Source organism: Lepeophtheirus salmonis, chromosome 6 (assembly GCF_016086655.4).
Source record: "Lepeophtheirus salmonis chromosome 6, UVic_Lsal_1.4, whole genome shotgun sequence".
Lineage (NCBI taxonomy): Eukaryota > Metazoa > Arthropoda > Copepoda > Siphonostomatoida > Caligidae > Lepeophtheirus > Lepeophtheirus salmonis.
The window spans coordinates 49,790,543-49,810,631 of NC_052136.2; the positions used below are offsets into that span (position 1 = coordinate 49,790,543).

A 20,089-nucleotide genomic window follows, 5' to 3' on the forward strand; every position below is an offset into this window, starting at 1 on the left:
TTAATCAATGTAAATATATATTTAAACACTACAGAAACGGCTTTTTTTTTTTTTTTTCGACACTTCATGTAATAAACTAATGTGGTTAACTATGGTACGTATGGTTGAGAAATGTTCCAGTCCCTCCAGCATATCAACCGCCTTATGTCTCTCATAAGGCTATTGCATTTTAAATTTATTAATAGTATTTATTAATTGATACACTATTGTCTCCTCTAGAAATTTTATATTACCGTTGGACAAAATCCAAGTAATCCTCTTTTTTGAGAAAGGGTCCATTAATTAACTTGGAAGATTCATGTTTGATTTGGTTCGGCTTATTAATAAGCAAGAAAGTCAGTGGACTACCTCGCTCCTCGATAACTCTGATGTATTTAAGAATAAAAAACAGGAAAAAATAAGTTACAATTTGCCATTCTGTTATTGCTAAATTTAGTTTCTCATTGATTCAATGATTAAAAATTGTTTTCATATTGTCTAATTTATAGTTTTACTAATAAATTACGTTAATATTATATAATACAATTAATAAATGAATTAATTTGAGTTCTTAATTAATTAATTAGTTCGAATATAAAGCCTTGATTGTGTAATAAACCATTGATAAAGGTAAACATAATATTGGCTTGAGATTCTTTTGTTGTTTTCTCATATTTTTCCCTCAATAAAAGGTATTCATTCAAATGAATTCAAGATTGAACTCCACAGATTGGCACTGCTTTAAACGAACAATTGCATTAATCCAGTTAAACTTAATGTTGGTATGATCACCTGGATCCATAACAATTATTTATGCTTGAAAACGGAATCTTGATAGTTTCCCAAGGTGATGAGTTGGAGTGAAGCGACTCTAACTCTGAGAGACTCCTTACGATACCTGAAATATCTATGTGTTAAATTACATTATTTTGCCGAGGGGGATCGGTTAGATTCCTTCCCGAGACGGAGTTAGATGCATGGTTATTAACGTTATTAATTATTAATATGATTGATGTGAGGTGTGAGGTAGTTGAATTTAACGTACGTCTCTTCCTCTTTTTCTTCTTTCTGATCAACATCTATTCGAATGATTTTCTCTTCGGTATTTAGCTATTTGTTTGGCTATTTAGTGAGCTATTTGTTATTTTATTCAATATAAAACATATGAATTTGTCAATTATTAGGTTCATATTATCATAAAGCAATTGTTACGCAAATAGTATAACAAAAATCAAGCACATAAATAAAATATGCATGTCAAAACTTCTAGTGAAGTCAAACACGTGAATTTTGTTCCAATATAACCAAATGGAGAGGAAATATCTTCATACTATCACACACCATAAAATATAGAAGTGTTGAATTAAAACTACAAATAATTAGAACCTTGAACTGTAAACTTTTATTCTCAAAAACTAAACCTTTCATCGATTAGAAATTTTACGGGATTATTTAGAAATGTGTAATGATTACATAACAATCTCTTTTGATATCCTTGGTTGCAGTACTAAAGAATTGTTGCAACATAACTGTTTAGTGTCCCACAATTTGAAACGTCTAACGATGCGTAACTTACCCTATATAGTATTTTTTGTATATAAGCGAATAATTTCAATCAAAACTGTTTCCCTTTTTTTACTATATTAACAAAGCTATGATAACCTATTTCCATAAAATTTTTACTCTATTTTTTTTAAAATAAGGATTCTATTTTTATATGGTTAAAATTTAAAAAAATCAAAGAGTTTTGGATACAATGTTTTATTACCGAGCTATTGGTAATTATTCTTGTGAAAATTTATCATAAAATAATCATACATATATACATATGTGTCCATACACATCCCTTACGACATACTGACGGTTTTTAATGGTTTTTTTTACAACTCTGATAATATTAAATATATCAAATACTTCTTAATCGGCTTATTGAATGAAATTAGCATAAAAAACAAATACTAACATTGCTGAATGAAAATAAATGAATAATTGAATAAGAAGCCTGGGGAAAAAAGTATATTCCAAGAAAATAGAAATTACGAGTAAATAATACTTATATTAAGTATAATGAAGTGAATCAATAAGGATGAATACTCATTCATATCAATTCATAGCCAAAACCAGTTTTATCTAAGAGCAAGCCGAAATTTGGGGACCCTTGTTGTTTTTTGAAATCAATGAAATGACTTGGCAAAAATGATTTACACTCCGAATGACTTACCCCCAAAAAAATATGAAATGTGAAGTAATATTCAATACTGCTGATCATATACTACTACCCCAAAACACATTAAAAGCAGTTGTACTTGCACGGTGCAAAATCTAGCTTAAATATTTTCATTGTATCTACATCAACTACTTGTCGAAACAGGATGATCTCAAGACATAAAATTAATTAAACATACATTTTATTATTCATTGGAGATCCTCTTTCATATGCTTCACTACACAGGGATATCAAAATGTTACGAGATTTTCATGGATCCAACCAGGGTATCCTGATTAAAACTGTTAAGGGTGTTAGTGATTTTGAGTATGATGCAGGATAATGCCAAGGAAATGCACCTAGGAATTCTCAAGGTTGCTGCTAAGGTTAGATAAAAAATTATATATCTAGTATGTAGACAGCATATTCTGAAGGTAGTTAAAAGCTCAGCTTGGGAAAAGTTGTTGATGGATTTTCCGTCTCTAGAAAATCCCAGTAAAAACACTACAAGAACAAATGAGGTAACTCTAATAAAGAACATACAAAAAGACTCACTATTAAAAGATTATGTCGGAAAGGGAAAGGCAAATTGTTGAAAGAAGATGGATAACATTTTGAAATGAGCCACATCTTCAAGAGCTGATTATCAAAAAAATGGAAGAACTTACTATAATTTAACTTCTCATCTAGGTACTCACTTGAAGAAACCAGGAGCAATTCATCAAGCACGATAGATGGCAATAAATACCAAAAAAGGTGATAAAGGTACAATGAAAAAGCTGGATAGGATGAACAAATTCCTAACTTTGTTTTACACGCCAATATGGATTACTTCATTATTTGCTGCGGATGTTCCTGTAAATGATTTGAAATTTTCCCACACATGTTATTGTTCAGAAGAATTAATTATGATTTAGGAGAGGTCGTCATGAAGAAGCTTCATAATCATAGTTGGTATTTGACACAGGAGTTGGTTCCGTTCGTTCGAAAATAGCCTTGAAATTATATTGACTAAAAAACCCGACAGATTAAAAAAAAGGCAAACTTATATTTCAGATTATAACTGAAAAAATTAAATTAGATATTCTTATTGTCCAGAATCGTCTCTTTTGTTAGTCATACTTAATATAGTGTCAGATTGGCTTCTAGAGTACGTTGCAACATACTCATAAAATGAAGACTACATGAAAGCAAAAAAATATATACATAATATTCGGGTATTGCAGATAGAGGAATAAAAATGAAGACTGATTATGGGAAAATAATTACTGAAAATACCATGCAGAGAGAGTATCTCCTTCAACCCATAGGATATAATTAGTAATGATTTGATTTTTAGAAAAAAGAATGTCATCAATAAATAAATCGATATTAAAAATAATCTCATTTGTGTGATCTTAACGTTTTTATTTATAAAAGTCTAAGAAAATATATAAAATGTATATAATTCCGATATTTAAATCGGTATCAGAAAAATTATAATTGAATTATGTGTATTTGAAAGTATTAATAGATTTTACGCCAAAAATTTATAAATATAGGGGAAAATAATATTGATAGAAGGGAGTATATAATTTTAGTACTGCGGTCCACGCACACAGACGTTTTTCTTTACCTTCATTGTACTGGGCAATCTCGATACTTAGATAATAAAATATATTAAAAGTATTATTCAAAAATGGTTATATTTTAATTTAAAGTATTTTTTCACATCCAATGATGTGTTATATCTATACTTTTTCTCCAAAAACTACGCAAAATTATCAAAAAAGGCATTTTGAAAAAACTTTAAGGCCAATAAGGCAGGGTATAGGGCATACTTAGATCCCTAAAAAGGATTTTCGATCTTATCACACCTTAAAGCAGGATAAAATACGGAGACATATTAAAATTCGAAAAAGTAGTTCAATATACATATTGATAAAAATCGCTGGCGTTTTGAACTTGTCAAAAAAAAAAAAAAACTAAACTCACCATTGTATCCCAGACAATGTGTTACAATAGCTGGGACGAGAAGGAAAACTAAATAAACAAAGACATATTCAAGAATACTTGGATGTCAATTCTAAGCTCTACTCTTAGTCCAATATGGACTTAAAATTATATTTCCCCAATACATCCTTAGTGTATGAGCACAGCCTAATGTTCAATCTGGATTTTTATATAATAGAAAGAAAGACAATCCCTTAGAAATAAAATAATATTGATATCAGCTTAGAAAAAAAAGACACTGATCGGGTTGCCAACTCAAACTACAAAATCTGGCCGATATAGCAAACATTTTAGTATCACTTCATATACATAATGAGTATTATAAATTTCTGGAGTGGCTCAGATGTACTTCAAAACCAAATTGATCAACGAAATGGAGTTTTATATATATTAATTATAAGTGTAGGATAATATCAAGTCAAAGCTGCATAAAACAATTGCTTGAGAAGGACTTGAACTGGTACATACGAAGACACAATGGATTAAGAGTAACTTCAATTGGTTCTAAATATTAAGTTATAATAGTAGTACTTAGCCAATAAAGTCTGAAATACAAACATGATTTTTAAAAGAAGCAGACTAATGACAAGAATATCTTATTATTATTTTTTAAATAGAAGTGCGTTTGGGAGAAGTGTAAAAAGTATTGAAGTGTTCCCCAAGCAGATGAAAAGATAAGAACCAGTGATAAAAAGGGTATGGCATTGTGGATATTCGGTGAAATGAGATAGAATCACCATATACAAAAATGTAGTATAATAAACAAAGACATCAATACAAGTGAGCTGGGGGAGGAGAAGTTGATGTTAATAAAAGCCTATGGATATATAAATAAGACAGTAATACCCGTTAATATTTTCTTTCCACTGATAAATACATACCTTTCAATGGAGTACATTAAGGGCATAGTTCATGAACCCACCTCCTTGCACTCAGGACTAATCAAAAGTTAAAAAACAGGAAGATAACAATAACCGAGAATTTCAAAGCTTTCTGTACACGTGGAAGGTTAAATAACGATTGATCACTTACAATTTTCTAATAGTATCCTCAAGACATTTTTATAGTACTTATAGTAATTTAGCAAATATAAATAGTACTAATGATATAATAAAATTTATAAATGTGGTGATTATTCAATACAGCGGGACTCTTATCTTGGGAAGGAATATAGTAGAATCAGTTATTCAAAAGGACCTCATCTACTTCTTATGAATTTTGAGTTTAGAGATCCTTTTTGATAATATGGCCAAAGGGATGTCTCTTTTTTTATTTCAAATACCAAACGTCTTCGTTTATTTTATCATTAAGACACTCCTTCATCTGAAAAAGTGTTCTTATTACAATTTTTTAAATCCATCAATGAGGTTCGAAAACATAAAAAAATACTTTGGGACTTTTTTCATGATTTGTCATCAAGTATTACACAAAAACCATTAATAATAATAATTTTTTAGTCCTATTTCATCATAGTGATACGACTGAATCTTTAACTTTAATTATTATTAAACAAAATTCAGGTCTTGAAACGCCTCTCAGCTAAATCCGAAATTATTTTTTTAAGCCAAACAGCACGTAATTGACAAATAAAGTATTAATTGCAGTAGTTTTGGCTTTTAAAGCCTTTGACTCAAAATGACATATGCAGTATAATTTTGATTCAGCGTCATATATCAAAATGAAATCACTATAAATTAAATTTATTTAGAAGATAAAAAACATTCTAACATAAGAAATATAAATTATTTATTAAGATATTCCGAATAAAGCTCCTACAAAATGGGTCTTTGATCCATGCAAAAATCAAGTAATGTGAAGGGTCTTATTTCGAAGTTATTATTTATATTATTGCATTATAATACATCTAAAACTAAAGTATAAACCTTATTATTTAATTTCAAAAAAATTTAATTTTGGCTCCTTTTTTAAATTAGACATCTAATTTATTAGATTTTGAAACTATTTATAACTAAGTCAAGTATTTTCTTAATTTTAAGAATTAATGAATATTTTGTAGGCAGAAAAAGTTTAGAAACTAAATAAAAAAAAGTCAATTAGATGACATAATTGGTAATCAATATTGATCAAATACATTAGATATGTAACATATTTAAACTAGAACAGATCTTCTTACCTCTAAAATATTAATTATTTAATACAAATTTTCAAATAATTAATTAACTTAAGTATATTTAATTTCTGAACAATTTTATAAAATCTTACATTGTTTAGTTATTAAAAAGTATTTGAGAAAATTAAAAGTTAAAGTGAAAAAATCATTTAAAGTCGATCTCAATTAAAACTCCTAATTTTTTAATGTTGCAATATAAGATTTATTTTATAGTTATAGCTTTTATATAAAACAAGTGAAAGAAATATCAGCTTCCATATATGATCATGCATTTTAATAGATTTTTGGATTATTAAATATATATTTTGATGGAACTTTATGCATATGCAAACTTGATACATAGTTATCGTTTGAATGCCAATATGTTTTTATCAATTTTTATTTACTTAAATTTTCATTTACCGGTAGTTGCATAAATACGCAGACTATTTGTGACAAATAATTAAATGTGTAATAAAATTCGTATGACCTATTTTTTTTTTGGAGAATTATATAATAGAAAACTTATTCTGGTATAAAATTTAATATAATTACTGAATATAACCGCCATACTCTGCTATGACACCCTCCAAGTGCCCGCGGAAGGCTTTGCACACATTGATTATGTAATGGTGTTCCATGGCTGCCCATTGCTCATTGACACTGCCTTCAATTAGTCCAAATTCGGGTGGCGGGTAGCACAGGCCTTCTTCTCAATTTGCCACCACACACTGTAGTCAAGGGGATTCAAATCAGGTGATTGAGGGGCCCAAATGTTCTTGTGAAGGTCTCCTTCACCTCATCCACATTGATTTTCAGTGGTCTGCCGGTCCGAACACCTTCCTTCAGATCTTTTCCCTCCTTGACAAGCTTCTGGACCTTGAACACAGTAGTCCTGGATAGTCCAGTGTCCTTGATTATCTCCTTGACAGACCTACCGACACGAGAGTGGCAACCATATGACGTTTGGCCTCGTCATGCATCGTAAACGACTTTGTTTGATGCGAGTAAGAAAAAAAAAAGCCAAAAGATTTACCGAGTTACTTGTGCTGGAATTTTTTATTTCCGGTAAAGGAACCTTGAGATATGAGCCTTTAAAAATAAGTCCGCTTATTTATGCAACTACCGGTATATAATTATTTTATTTTGAAAAATGACTCTGAACTGTAATTATACACAAAAAAAATTGAAGGCCAAACCTACAACAATTGAAAATTTTAATACTCATTTACTTATTCTATGGTTTAAATAACAATAATAAGTTTAGGATTTAGCTGATGATAGAAAAATGATGTCCCAAATTATAAAGATATGTTTTAAAAATGATATTTGCCTTTTGAATTATTAGGGTATATTGGATAAGAGAAAACTAAAAGATGCCAAAATTTGTAAAAGATTTGAAGTCAAAAAGTATCAAAATAAAGATATTAATTTTGGTAGCGTAACCAATACATAAATGTACGGTGTAACCAAGCGGTACGAAATTTATTTCCATTTTTTTATATCCGATTTTAAGAAAAAAATTTATGTCAAAACATTGGGAAATAAAATTTCAGTTCTGTAACTCAATTCAATTCTATATTATGATCTCATTCATTTTTGACTTTTTTTTTTCAATCTGTGGAGTTAGGTTTACAAAAATATAATATTAGAATACTTTATTTAATACACGCATCCACATCATAAACTTATGGGTACTTATTTGATTTCCAAAATTTGCGTTAAGTGATGAATTTTGAATACAAATTTACATCAAAAATTAAATTCATTTTTTTACAATAAGAAAACAAGTTATATCTTGTTAAAAACCAAAACTCATGTCGTTTTAAATTACTTAAAACGCAGGGAATATAATAAGGCATACATCATTCTCTAGGGAATCAAAATTGTGCAGTGTCAGTTCTAGTAACTGTCTTCAGAGAGGTATTTTTTTTAATAAATTCATGATTTTATAGTTTCAATAATAAGCAAAAAAATAATGTTAAAAAAACATGTAGACAATGTTTTTGCAAAACTGTTTTCACTCAATATGGGCACTTTCTTTATCAATCACAGACTTTACAGGTCACCTGAAGTCTATGCAGGAGTTGATGACAAACTTATCTGACAAGATGTCCCATGCACCCACTATGAAGGACTTCAGTGGGTCCTCATTTAAGTGTGAGGTCCTGTTGGTTTCCTTCTCAAAAGTGCCCAATATTACAAAATTACAATAAAAAGTTAAAGTGAGGAAAGGGGATCTTTGGATCAGAATCAAGCCATGTTATCTGCACAGAACTTTTTGCACTTGGCGGACATGTGAGAGGGGGCGCCATCCAGGTAATTGGTCTACAGCCATGGCAAGATGGTTTGTCTAAGCACCTTATACGTCAGGGCCGATTCTCTGTCCTGTTTTGAAAAAGAACGGAGGCATCATCAGAATAACATGAATGGGGAAAAAGAATCCATTTTTCTCAGTCAAAAGATGCAAGGGGAGTAGAAAATGTCTTATTCGATAATTGTCTAAAAATAATTTATTAATATTGTTGGCTCTAAATTATACAGATTTTAAAATTATTTTTTTAAAGCTACTTATGTAGATTATAAACAAATAGGGGAAAAAATATAATGTAAAAAATATACAATTTGTTGAATGATGCCTAAGTAACAACAACTATGAATTGTTGGGGTAGCTGAACACCCCATATAAGTACTTGTTCTATTATTTATAAGGAAGGAAGAAAGGGTATAGAAATGATTTGAGGAAATCATTAACTAGTCTAATCATCTGCTACCAGTTACAGCTTGAACAGAAAATATATTAAATGTCTGTAAATATATTTTGACTAGAAATATATTTATATTTTTAGTATATTATTCCATATTTGATTTTTACTTTTTTATGATTTTTGAAAGTAAATATTTGAAAGTAGATTAATGTTTACCTATATTTTCTGAAATAATTATGCTTTTTTGAGTTTGTTTACATAGTAAAAACATAATATTAAAATCACAGCTAAATTATAGTCAAAATATTAGGCATACAACTACAATATTTGATATAAATGGAGTTTAGATAGTATTTATATTCTTTGACAAATTATTGACATTTTTCATTCAAAATTAATTTTAGTAAATCCTTTGGATGTGTACCAAATTTCACTAAAAATAAATTAAATTTTAATTGATATCGGGCCCTTATTAAGTCCTTTAAACAAATAAAATCTTTTAAGTATTATTAACATTATTGGAAAAATTCAATCCAAAAACTTGAATAGAATGTCTTTAACTGACGGAAATATTTCAAAGAAATATTGATGTGTATGTATGGATATAGTTGTAAGGGTCTTTTTTTAGGAGTGAAGATTACGGTTTCGTCCCGTTCAGTCTTCCTCAGTTCCAGTTTAGTCCTTAAAACTTATGCAGTTGTATCTTTGATGCCGTTATTCTAAAGACAAGAGTGAACCGAATAAGTAATGCCCGACAAAACACAATGTTTGTAATTATAATGTCAAAAATAAATTGGACATTTCTCTTTTTCTTAATTTTGTTCCAGATTGTACTCAAGTTAACTAAGTTACCACAAATAAGTTTTAATGATTCAGAGTTTCAGTTATTTGTCTTACTTATTTCAAATAATAATATATTATATGTTAAATAAACATATTAATAATGATATATGTAAACAAATATCAAAACACTAATTGTATATAAGATTTATATCTTCAGAATATTCTGTTTCAATAGCAAAACATATGATTGATCGATTCCACTATATTTGTAATATACCCAAGAATAGATAATGATGCTGGCACTTTATAAACTGTTGTAAAATTTAAATATTTTACAGCTTATTTTAAAAGTAATTTACACAAAAAATGCATTGACGTAAAATTTGATCATTCTCCATTCGTCACTCAAAATTTAAGTACATTAATTTATTTATTTTAAAATTTCGAGAGCAATGCATATCTTGGCTATAAATACACCAATAATCATTTTTCAACTTTAATGTAGCTCTACTTAACTTCAATGTAGTGATTATAGACCAAAAATATGAATGATCATTGTAAAAACTAGTATGGATCATATTTTTGTTCCACCTTCTATTCCTAATTTATCATGTACTACCTGTATGTTACCATGTTAGTTCTGAATTCCATATAAATTTAAGAAAAAATAATTGAGATTTCAAGAAACGTATTTTGTTGATTCTTTAAATTTATTTGCTGTAACATAGATTATAACAAAATTTTATATTTATTTTCTTCAGTCACAATTTTAAATGATAAATTCATAGGTATGATTGGTCCCAAAAATTTACTCTATGGTACACTTTTAATCTTAATCCTGGAACTTTAATGACACTACCTCGATTTTTAATCATCGATCAATGTAAAAATTGGACTTAAGTTAACTGTGTATGTATATGGATGGATTACTTTACATTTATATATATTTTTAACCCTGAAAATCAAGCAATCTTTTAATATTCTCTAACTATTTGGATACAATTATATGAAAAATATATAATCCATTATTTATTTGTATGATTGTAACGATTTTAAAATTTTATAATATTTTCAATAGTAATTTTCCCTTAACAATATTATCTTGTTTTGATGTTTTTATAGTATTCGATTGAAAAAGACACACAAATTGTATTTCTACGTATACCAATGAAATATTACATAAGTACTTTTTATTGGTAAAACATTATATCTCAATTTGTCTCCGTGGTTATATCATTAATTTTTACATAGGTTAAAAAAAAAACAATTATAAAACAAATTGGCTTCCCCAATACATATGAAATCCCAAAAGTTGATTTAATATTAAAAAAATCCTCGATTAAGCATTATTTTTTTTTTCTTCATTCATTTAACCTACTATTCAGTAGCTTTTCAAGTTAAGAGAAATGATACATGTAATAAAAGTTTCCTCAACAAATATAATTTGTACTGAATAATTCTTTCAGCATAATTTCATGTTAAGAAGATACTTATTGTTTTTTTAACGACAACTAACTACCCTTTTAAATTATATCATAAAACTAATATAAAAAAAAAAAATATATCAACGAGACTCCAATTTGTAACATGTCTTTAGTTTTAGTAGTAGTATTGATAGTTACTGATTAAAATTAAATTAATCAGAAAGGCTTCTTTAGTAATAATTCTAATTTAAAATGCCTGAAGTTAATACTACAGAGTCATACAGAAATTATGTATACATACATAAATGTACATCTGTGTTAATAAATTTGTTAGCAGGAATGAATCACAAGCAGAAACCGTTTTGGAAATTCAATCAAAATCAGTGTTTATAACTCCAACATTCAATCATTAGTACATCAAGAGGAATTCTTTTCTAATACAAGTGAACTTTTCATAGCTATGATGGAACTTTAGTAGCTACCATACAGGCAGCCTATGAAAACTTTTAATTTATGATATTTAGTAAGAATTCCTATATATATAACTTAACGGAAAGTTTGAAATATTATATATTTTGTTAGGAGAAAAAAAGAGGAAATAAATTAACATTTCAAACTTTAAGAATAAATTTGAAGAACTGATTTCGCTCTCTCTTAATAATTAAACGCACTGGGATTCATCTAAGCGTCATATTTATTAAAGTGTTGATGAATAACCTCTTGTCGATAAAATAATGTTTAAAGGGAAGTCGAGTAAACTGTTCTATTAACGAGAAGCTAATCACTCCTCCAAAGGGGGAGGGGCTGCGTCAGAGGCTCAGAGTCGAAAAAATAGGATGCCACATAAAATACTAGATTTTTTTTAACTAGAAATGTTGCATTCAGTCAATAAAGAGGTATTTATTGAAGATAGCTGCTCCACCTTTTCATCTTGTACTATTGATACTGAACAGTGTGTCGAATTTTCTTTTTTTTTACTTTCATTTTGTAACGCTTTAATCACAATTGGCTGCATCAAACACAAAACTGTAATTTTTTTTTTTTTGAATGTACACTTAAGATTTAAGGATACTTTAATATTTTTTGATGCAAAATATTATTTGTGTGGTATAGCTCAATAAACACATGTAGCAAAAAACTCACATAACTTTTTACTTAAACTAATACCAAAATGTTTTGAATGATGTAACTTTACTACTAAACTCTTGTGTTCCCTTTTATAATCCATACATACCTTTTCATCAATATAAACCAATATCTACTACATCAAATAAACATTTGATTCTCGGAAAAAAGGAATTCAGGACTAGGAATCAAGACAAAAAACCTCACATATTACTGTTGATGTGATGTGTGTATGGGTTAACCCTTTAATAGCCATGTGACTATATTTTGTCGCTTAATGACCCCAAAAAAAACCTTTCGTTATATCAACATAACAAACTCAAGATACACATTTAGCTAATAAGACGACATGTTTCTAAGTCAATGAAACTTTAATTTAGATTTTTTCTTTGATGATTAGAGCTGTAAATCAATGAAGAAATCCAAACAGATTAAAAAATTAAAAACATAAAATACGTGTTGGCGTTTCTCTCAAAGTTTATTCAACTAAAAAGAAATAGACCATTTTTATTTGGCTTCCCCAATTCGGTTTCAGGGGTGAACCTCAAACTCCTAAACATGCATTTGATGATGTGATGGTCATTTATAAAGGGAATACAGCTGGTCCTCTTTGGGCACACGACTGTTTTTGGTAACTTCATGATTAAAATATCATTCAAATTTATTCCCATCATGACATGAAACAACAGTTCGAAGTTATTATTTTATTATTATACATAAATTCTATGTGTGCCCGAAAAAGATTTAAGAAATTTTAAACATTGCACAAGTAGAGATGAGAATAAAAATGAAGAAAATAAGAATTGAGAAGAAAGCTCAAATTTGTTGTTTCTTCTTAAAATATCCCAAAAAAAAAAAAAAAATCATTGTAATTATTATTTTCATACAGTACCCCGCTCAAAGGAAATGAAAAACCCTACTATGTATTATATGAAAATATAAATGAATAATTCTACTCTACAACTTTCAAGATAATGGGATGAATATAGTGTTTCGTTTGTTTATCCATATGTTTATTCATTCGGGATGTGTTTGACAATACTTCCCTAATTTGGGAGTAATGTCGTTCTCGCGAAGACAAAAACACTGCCTTAACATTATATAATATCTTATTACCACAAATTAAGAAATGTCCAATGATTTAAGTTGTTTCCCTTACACAAACAAAATTATTTTTCACATGTCCTCAGTATATAATTGAGTGCTTTTCTTACTATTTTGACAGAGAAGAAACAGTTTAAAAAGCTGTTTATTGAATATGTATAAATGAAAATAAATAGTTGGTAAAAAGAGAGCAAAAAAGTTTAATGGCCTTGAAAAAAATCTGCAAAGCAATAATTAAACAAATAAGCTCTTTTTTTATTATGGACAATTTTCTTTCTAACTTAGGTACATATTGTGTGTTGTTTTTTCGATTGAAAATAGGAATAATAAATTTATTAAAATATAGTATTAACTTTGTGACAAAAGATAGGCTAAAAATATTTGAAATAATGTCTTTAATTTAGAATAAAAGTTTAGAGTTTATTATTATTTTTTTTTTTGTCATCTTTTATTTAATATTTAGATATAACAAAAATTTAACAGAATTATTTTTTTAATTAATGTACAGTTTAAATTACCTATATTTTATCTTGTGGAATCTCCCACGCAAAAAAAATGACTTTTCTCTAAATTACTCAAGATTAGATTTGTTTACATTAATTCACTACATCAATTTGAGTATCAATTTGAACACTTATCCAATTATTGCCCAACGAACAGTGAGGAAAAAACAAACATTTTTTTAAAGTGACTACTGTCCTTCTCTTACATCATTAATAATGTTTCAAATCGTCTTGAGTGATCAATAATATGTTGTAAAACATAAATTTTGGTATTGTTCAATATCAAACCATATTGATAAATCATTGTCGGTCAACAAATTTCAGATAGTATAGAAAAATGGGTTTTATATTGATATTGTTTGTTGAAGGACTTGATTTAACCAGAAAGTAACCACTGTCCAAAATGAAGAAAGGATATATGAAAAACACTTACATAGATCAAGATTTAGCTGTAATCTTGGAAGGAAAGGTGTAATTGCTGGCTCAAACTTTATATGGCCTGGGTCAGTTAGATCTGTGAACCGAAATAGTCAATGCCAAAAGAGGAAATCAATTATTCCATGCCCAAATTTCATAATCAAATATTCAATTTTTATGGGATAGGTAGGGTATAAAAAAAAAATTAGCCAACTACAGAGTATCAATAAGAACAAAGAAATAGTACTGGGCCTTTTACAATTGGTTCTTGAATTTAATGATGGTTCAAGCATGAAAACTCCATCACTATATGATATAATTCATGGGTCATAAAAACATAGTTACAAAATTTGTGAAGAAACACACCCAGATCAAAATAATTATTTTTAAAGATTTAAGGGATGTGATGTAGTCATTCATCCCATTGCTTTTAAGCCTATCACGTAAAATATGCATAATTTTGTAATTTTAATAAAATTAGTGAATAAAAGAATTATTTTTGATTATAAATAAAGGTTACATTACAACTATTAAAAAACCAAAATATAATTAATATCCCAGATATATTCATGCGTTCCTTAAAGTATGTAGGCTATAAGCTAATAATGCGGGGGTAAAATCGATGAAAAGTCTTGAACAACCTTATTAGAATACAAAAGAATATAATAATGAAATATATAAATTTGTAAGGTGGTTGAGAAGTAATGGTCTAAGAAATATGATTGAATACAATTTTTAGACCAGATTAAGAAAGGATATTTTGTGAACGGACATGTAAGCATATTATATATGATAAAACGTAAAGAATTTTTTTTTATATATAGTATTTGTATATATATTAAATTCGAGTTTTTACTCTAGGATTTGTCACATATCTTTATTTAATTCTAGGTGATGTTATTACATCTCTAACTGCAAATGAAAATAATGCATCATTATATTTTATGTACAGAGTACATTATGGTAAAAGTGTTCTCATTTCCTCGTCCAAAAAGTAAAATATCAAAAAAAGTGACTTTCTTCCCATGATCATAAAAGTAATGTCTTACCGAAGTTGAAATGATGCGTGTACTGTCCAAATACACTGTCACATAAGGATCTGTCACATCCTTTTCCTGTCCAAAACATCTTTTAATATTAAATAAAAAATTATCTGTATCGGGCAAATCGTTTGCTTCAACTATTTCAACTCGAAGTTCCCCATGTAAAAAATCTCCATCTCGGAGTCGTACACTCTTTCGACGAAACTCCTCGACTTCTTCATCCACTGATTGTGATGACTTCCAAAAATAGGGCATATTGATATGTGGGACTTAGAAAATGAATCAGTTTTTCAATCAATGGATAAATATATACACTAGGGACATTTCAGTTCTTGTCTACAACTACTACTTCAAAAGGAAGGACTGTGAAGAAAGAAAAACATAAGAGAGCGTCTTACAAATAGAAAAAGAAAATCTACGGAGAACTACAAGAGTAACTTGTAAAAAAGCAAAAGGTGGGGAATGAATTAAGGGGGAAAGAGAGAGTTTACATACAAGGTATATATTTCGGATATAATCCTCGGTTAGTTAGTCTTTTTTGTTTAACATCATTTATCATTTATTGAAGTCATCGTTATAAATAAAACATACAAAATATACTTATATTAGAATATAAAACTATGAAGGGTGATCTATAGTATATTAAATATATTCGGAAGAACAGAAAACCAAAAATTTGTGAAAAAATTTATCTTCTTGCTTTTCGAGGTAAATGTAATCTGCAACACATTATCTCAATCCAAGGGAAAAAATAAGGGACTAATGCAATCAAGCCATAATATTTCTGTCCATCAAGTAATTTACAACCTCGACATTATCTTGATTCTTGTTCCATATTCTTAATAAAATTGGCAACTTGTGGATTAAAAGAAGAATTCTCTTACAAATAGTTATTCCATTGCGTTGGAATATTTCGTACCAATACATTCCATTTGGAGAAAAAGAGTCCTACTTCGATTGGACGAGCTAATTTTCCAATATTTTCTTTACTATCGCATTCATACATTTGTAATTAACGTTACAGGTAATCAAATAAGTAGTTAATTAACATAGGTTAACCGAGCCCGTGGAATTTTGAAATTAACAATATTCGTTGTGGACAATCTTTTTTCCCCAAATTATTTGTCAAATTTTGCTCTCCAGTGAAAAATATTTGCACTTGAGTTTTTCTAGACTTTTTTCCCTTCTTTTCCTTTCCCTCATTTTTCTTTCCTCCTATACATCTATCAGTATATGAGATATGAAGTATTATCGATCACTCTCTGTTGACGTCTCAACGCGGAAAATTAAATAGTACAGAACGATTTAACAACCCTTAATTGTTCGTCTACGAAATCCTCGAGTCCTGACGTCCTTATTACAGAGCCCTTTTCCGGGCAAATAATATAATACTGATAACTTTTGTGATCACTGTATCAGCCTTTGGATGAGCACAAGTCATGGGTGGCATAGCCACCAGCCAATCTTATTTTATTAATTATAATCCCAGCGCATCTTAATCCTCCGTTAGTTAACATTCTTTTTTCACTTTGTTAATGTATTGTTAAAATTTTTTATCCCAAATATTCATGGAATTTTATTACATGATACATAGTCCAGATATACTCAAAATTACACTATTATATTACAAGTATTTTCCTTTTTATTTCATACATTTTTCACTACTAGAAATGAATAAAAATTTTAAATACACTTGATTGATTTTAAGAAAAGGAGGAAATACATTATTCTTTGAATCATTATATCAACAACATTAGTTTAGAGAATCATCAAGATATAATTTGTGATTATTATGGTTAAAAAGATTTTAATTTCATTTTTGATAGAAACATCCATGAATCTATATTAATTACTTTTAACAAATTTTAGGTATCAAAAAGTACGCACTAATTTTTATGATATTCATATGACATATCATACATAAGTAGCAATTTTAAAAAGCAAAAGAACGACTTACATGCGAACAAATTAACAAAATTCACAAAAACTTTTTTTTGAAAATTGCAAAATTTAGAAAAAAATAAATGTATATTTACAACAGCAAAAATTTGCATTTATACTGAAGGATTTTCAAAAGACTTAAAGCAATTCGATAAAAGTTGTGGTACAGAAAATATTAGTTACCAGAGATTATACTTAGGGCATCTATTCTGTACATAAATTTCCTGCAATTTTTTATACAAATTCAATGTCAGATGTAGGAAAAATCATTACTTTGTTTCTTGCTTTCAAGGAAGAAAAATATTGATGCCCTTATGGTATTCTTTTGAGGAAATATTTTTATTGTTTTTTGTGTATAGATTTGGAATAGAAATTTGATGTTCAAAAATATGTTAGTCAATGGGAATAACTATAATACAGGTTCTGAATAATTTAAATTTGATACAATTTGTTATTGTTACATATAAATGATACCTTATCGTAAAAGAGAAAGATATTATTTGGAAAATTAACTTAAATTTCTTCAGAATTAATCAATAAAACTTATTACTTTTATTAAACTACTTACATATTAATAGAATACAGCAATTGATAAATGCCCAATAAATATCTTTAAATGAATAAAATAAAGGGTTGTAATTTCAAAAATATTATTCGTTATAACAAAGTATAAATATGATTTATATGTTAAATAATTTTTCAAGAAATACATTATTATTTTATCAGCGGATAAGTAATTATTACATAATTTTTTGACTTAAAGTCCGTTAGAAATAATTAAGATATTTTACGTTGTCTTATTTTAAACGAAATTAGAAGGGGGAAAAAATGTTATTTTCTGACGAGGAATAGTATTTTCGAACATCCAAAACTATATTGATAAAATTTACATATCAATTGTATAATACAGCGTGGCGAAGGGGGGAGAGGGGCTGGTATAAAACAAAAAAATAAGGATAATCTATATTAAAATTTATTTCCAAAAAATGTATTCAGCAATTCCCTAAAATATGTCCAACCACCTCCAGTTTCAACCACAGCCTCCAGACTTGGCCTGTACCAAGCGCAGACCTTGATGAGATGCGCTATACATATGAGTCCAATGAGTTAAGATCTAGTGAGCTAAGATGTGACATTCCCTTTGTTATGAAAAATTAAAAATATTTGGCAAAAATATAAAAGATCTTATAAATGTTTTTTCTTTTTTTTTCGGAATAAATATGGTTAAAATTATCCGAACTTCTAGCATAACACCGGATCTGATAACATAAATTTAAGTTAAGTAAAATATATTTTTTTTATTAAATACTTTTCTCAGCTTAATCTGATTAGCGCACTTTCATAAACATAAATATCAGAGTTGCTAAGATTTTGAGGTCTAAAGAAGTTTGGGATCTAAAATAATCACTCTGTATTTAACACAAATTAAATCTTAAATGGCTTCCAAAATTTCCTTCTAAATTGACAGGGAGTTTCACAGTTTTGATAAATATTTTTTGTTAGTTAGGAAAAAAGTGCAAACCAAAGGTTGAGTGCTTTGTTGTTTTAATCAAAGTTTATAAATAGTAGTGTTATTGTCAAGATTAATCTTAGAACTAAAAATTTTAATGTTAATTTTTAAAGGAAAATAAATTCTGAAAATTGAATTGAATTATTCAGATTCATTTTCTTGTAAAAAAAAAAGAAAACAATATTATTTAAAGTGAAGGAATTGGTTTTCATTGCTTAATTATGTATAGTAAATATTTAAGTTAAAATTTTTCGTCATCGTCTTATTGAAAAAGAATCTACACAATGAATCTAAAAATAAAAAAATACAATATTTTACTTTAATAAATGTTTAAAAAAAAAGGTTAAGATATTATGTTATACACACATTTTAGTTTTAAGTTAAACCTTTGGACAAAAGACATAATAATAAAAATGTAAATATTTATAATCACACGTAAATATAAAAATATAAAAACAACACTTTAAAATTCCAATAATAACGATGATAAAGTTATAAAACTAAGAAATAAGCAACATACACACTTTACAAAAATAATTAAAAAATACCAACTACCTAACAAAAACAAAATCTAAGAACTATTTTTGCCACATTGAAACCTCTTTTATCTTCCTACAACCTTGCGATGGTTTTTAAATGGATTGCAGAGTAAGTATCTAAGAAGCAAATGATATAGCCTGCCCATGACCAATCAGTGTTGTCAAAATGGGAAATCTTCATATTGAGCACTTCATAGCTGGCGGGGGACAAAATTAAAATTCGTCTTACGTCCTTGTTCTAAATTTCTTCTTCATTGGTTAATTAGTGAGCAATTAGCGCTTTTGTATTTAAAAGAGCATAATTAAAGGCCTTACTTTTGTCTGTACTATTTGGCCGTAGGTCCAAATAATAAAATTATCTTGCAAACATTTCATTCATGCGTTTCATATTTTAAAAATAAAACTTTTTAAAACACTAACAGATGGAAAATGCATGAATCGTAGAATGGTACACTTTCCCACAGTTTTTAAATAAGTCCATCGTCGATTTGAAGCTTTGATAAGTTTTTTTTATCAGAAACAAAAAGAGAAAACTCAGCCGCGCGCTTTAGAGGTGACTGCCCTTCACCAAGAATAGCGAAGGTGGCTCTCAACGAGCTTAAATTATCGCTAATAAAGACGAACCTTCAATTCCTTTAATGTGACGACAATGTTGTGGACTTTATTATTATTTTTTTCCCTTAATGTTTATCTATTCAGTTTTTG

General features: G+C 28.2%; 1 protein-coding gene across 1 annotated transcript in view; it reads right to left on the minus strand.

Moving 5' to 3' along the window:
* LOC121120585 (uncharacterized) overlaps positions 1–15,769 on the minus strand; it is a 173,753-nt gene extending 157,984 nt beyond the window's left edge. The window contains exon 1 of the mRNA XM_040715460.2: positions 15,401–15,769. Coding sequence (XP_040571394.1) covers positions 15,401–15,649 — 249 coding nt within the window. The 5' untranslated portion in view covers positions 15,650–15,769. The remainder of the gene's footprint in view (positions 1–15,400) is intronic.
* Between the last annotated feature and the right edge of the window lie 4,320 nt (positions 15,770–20,089).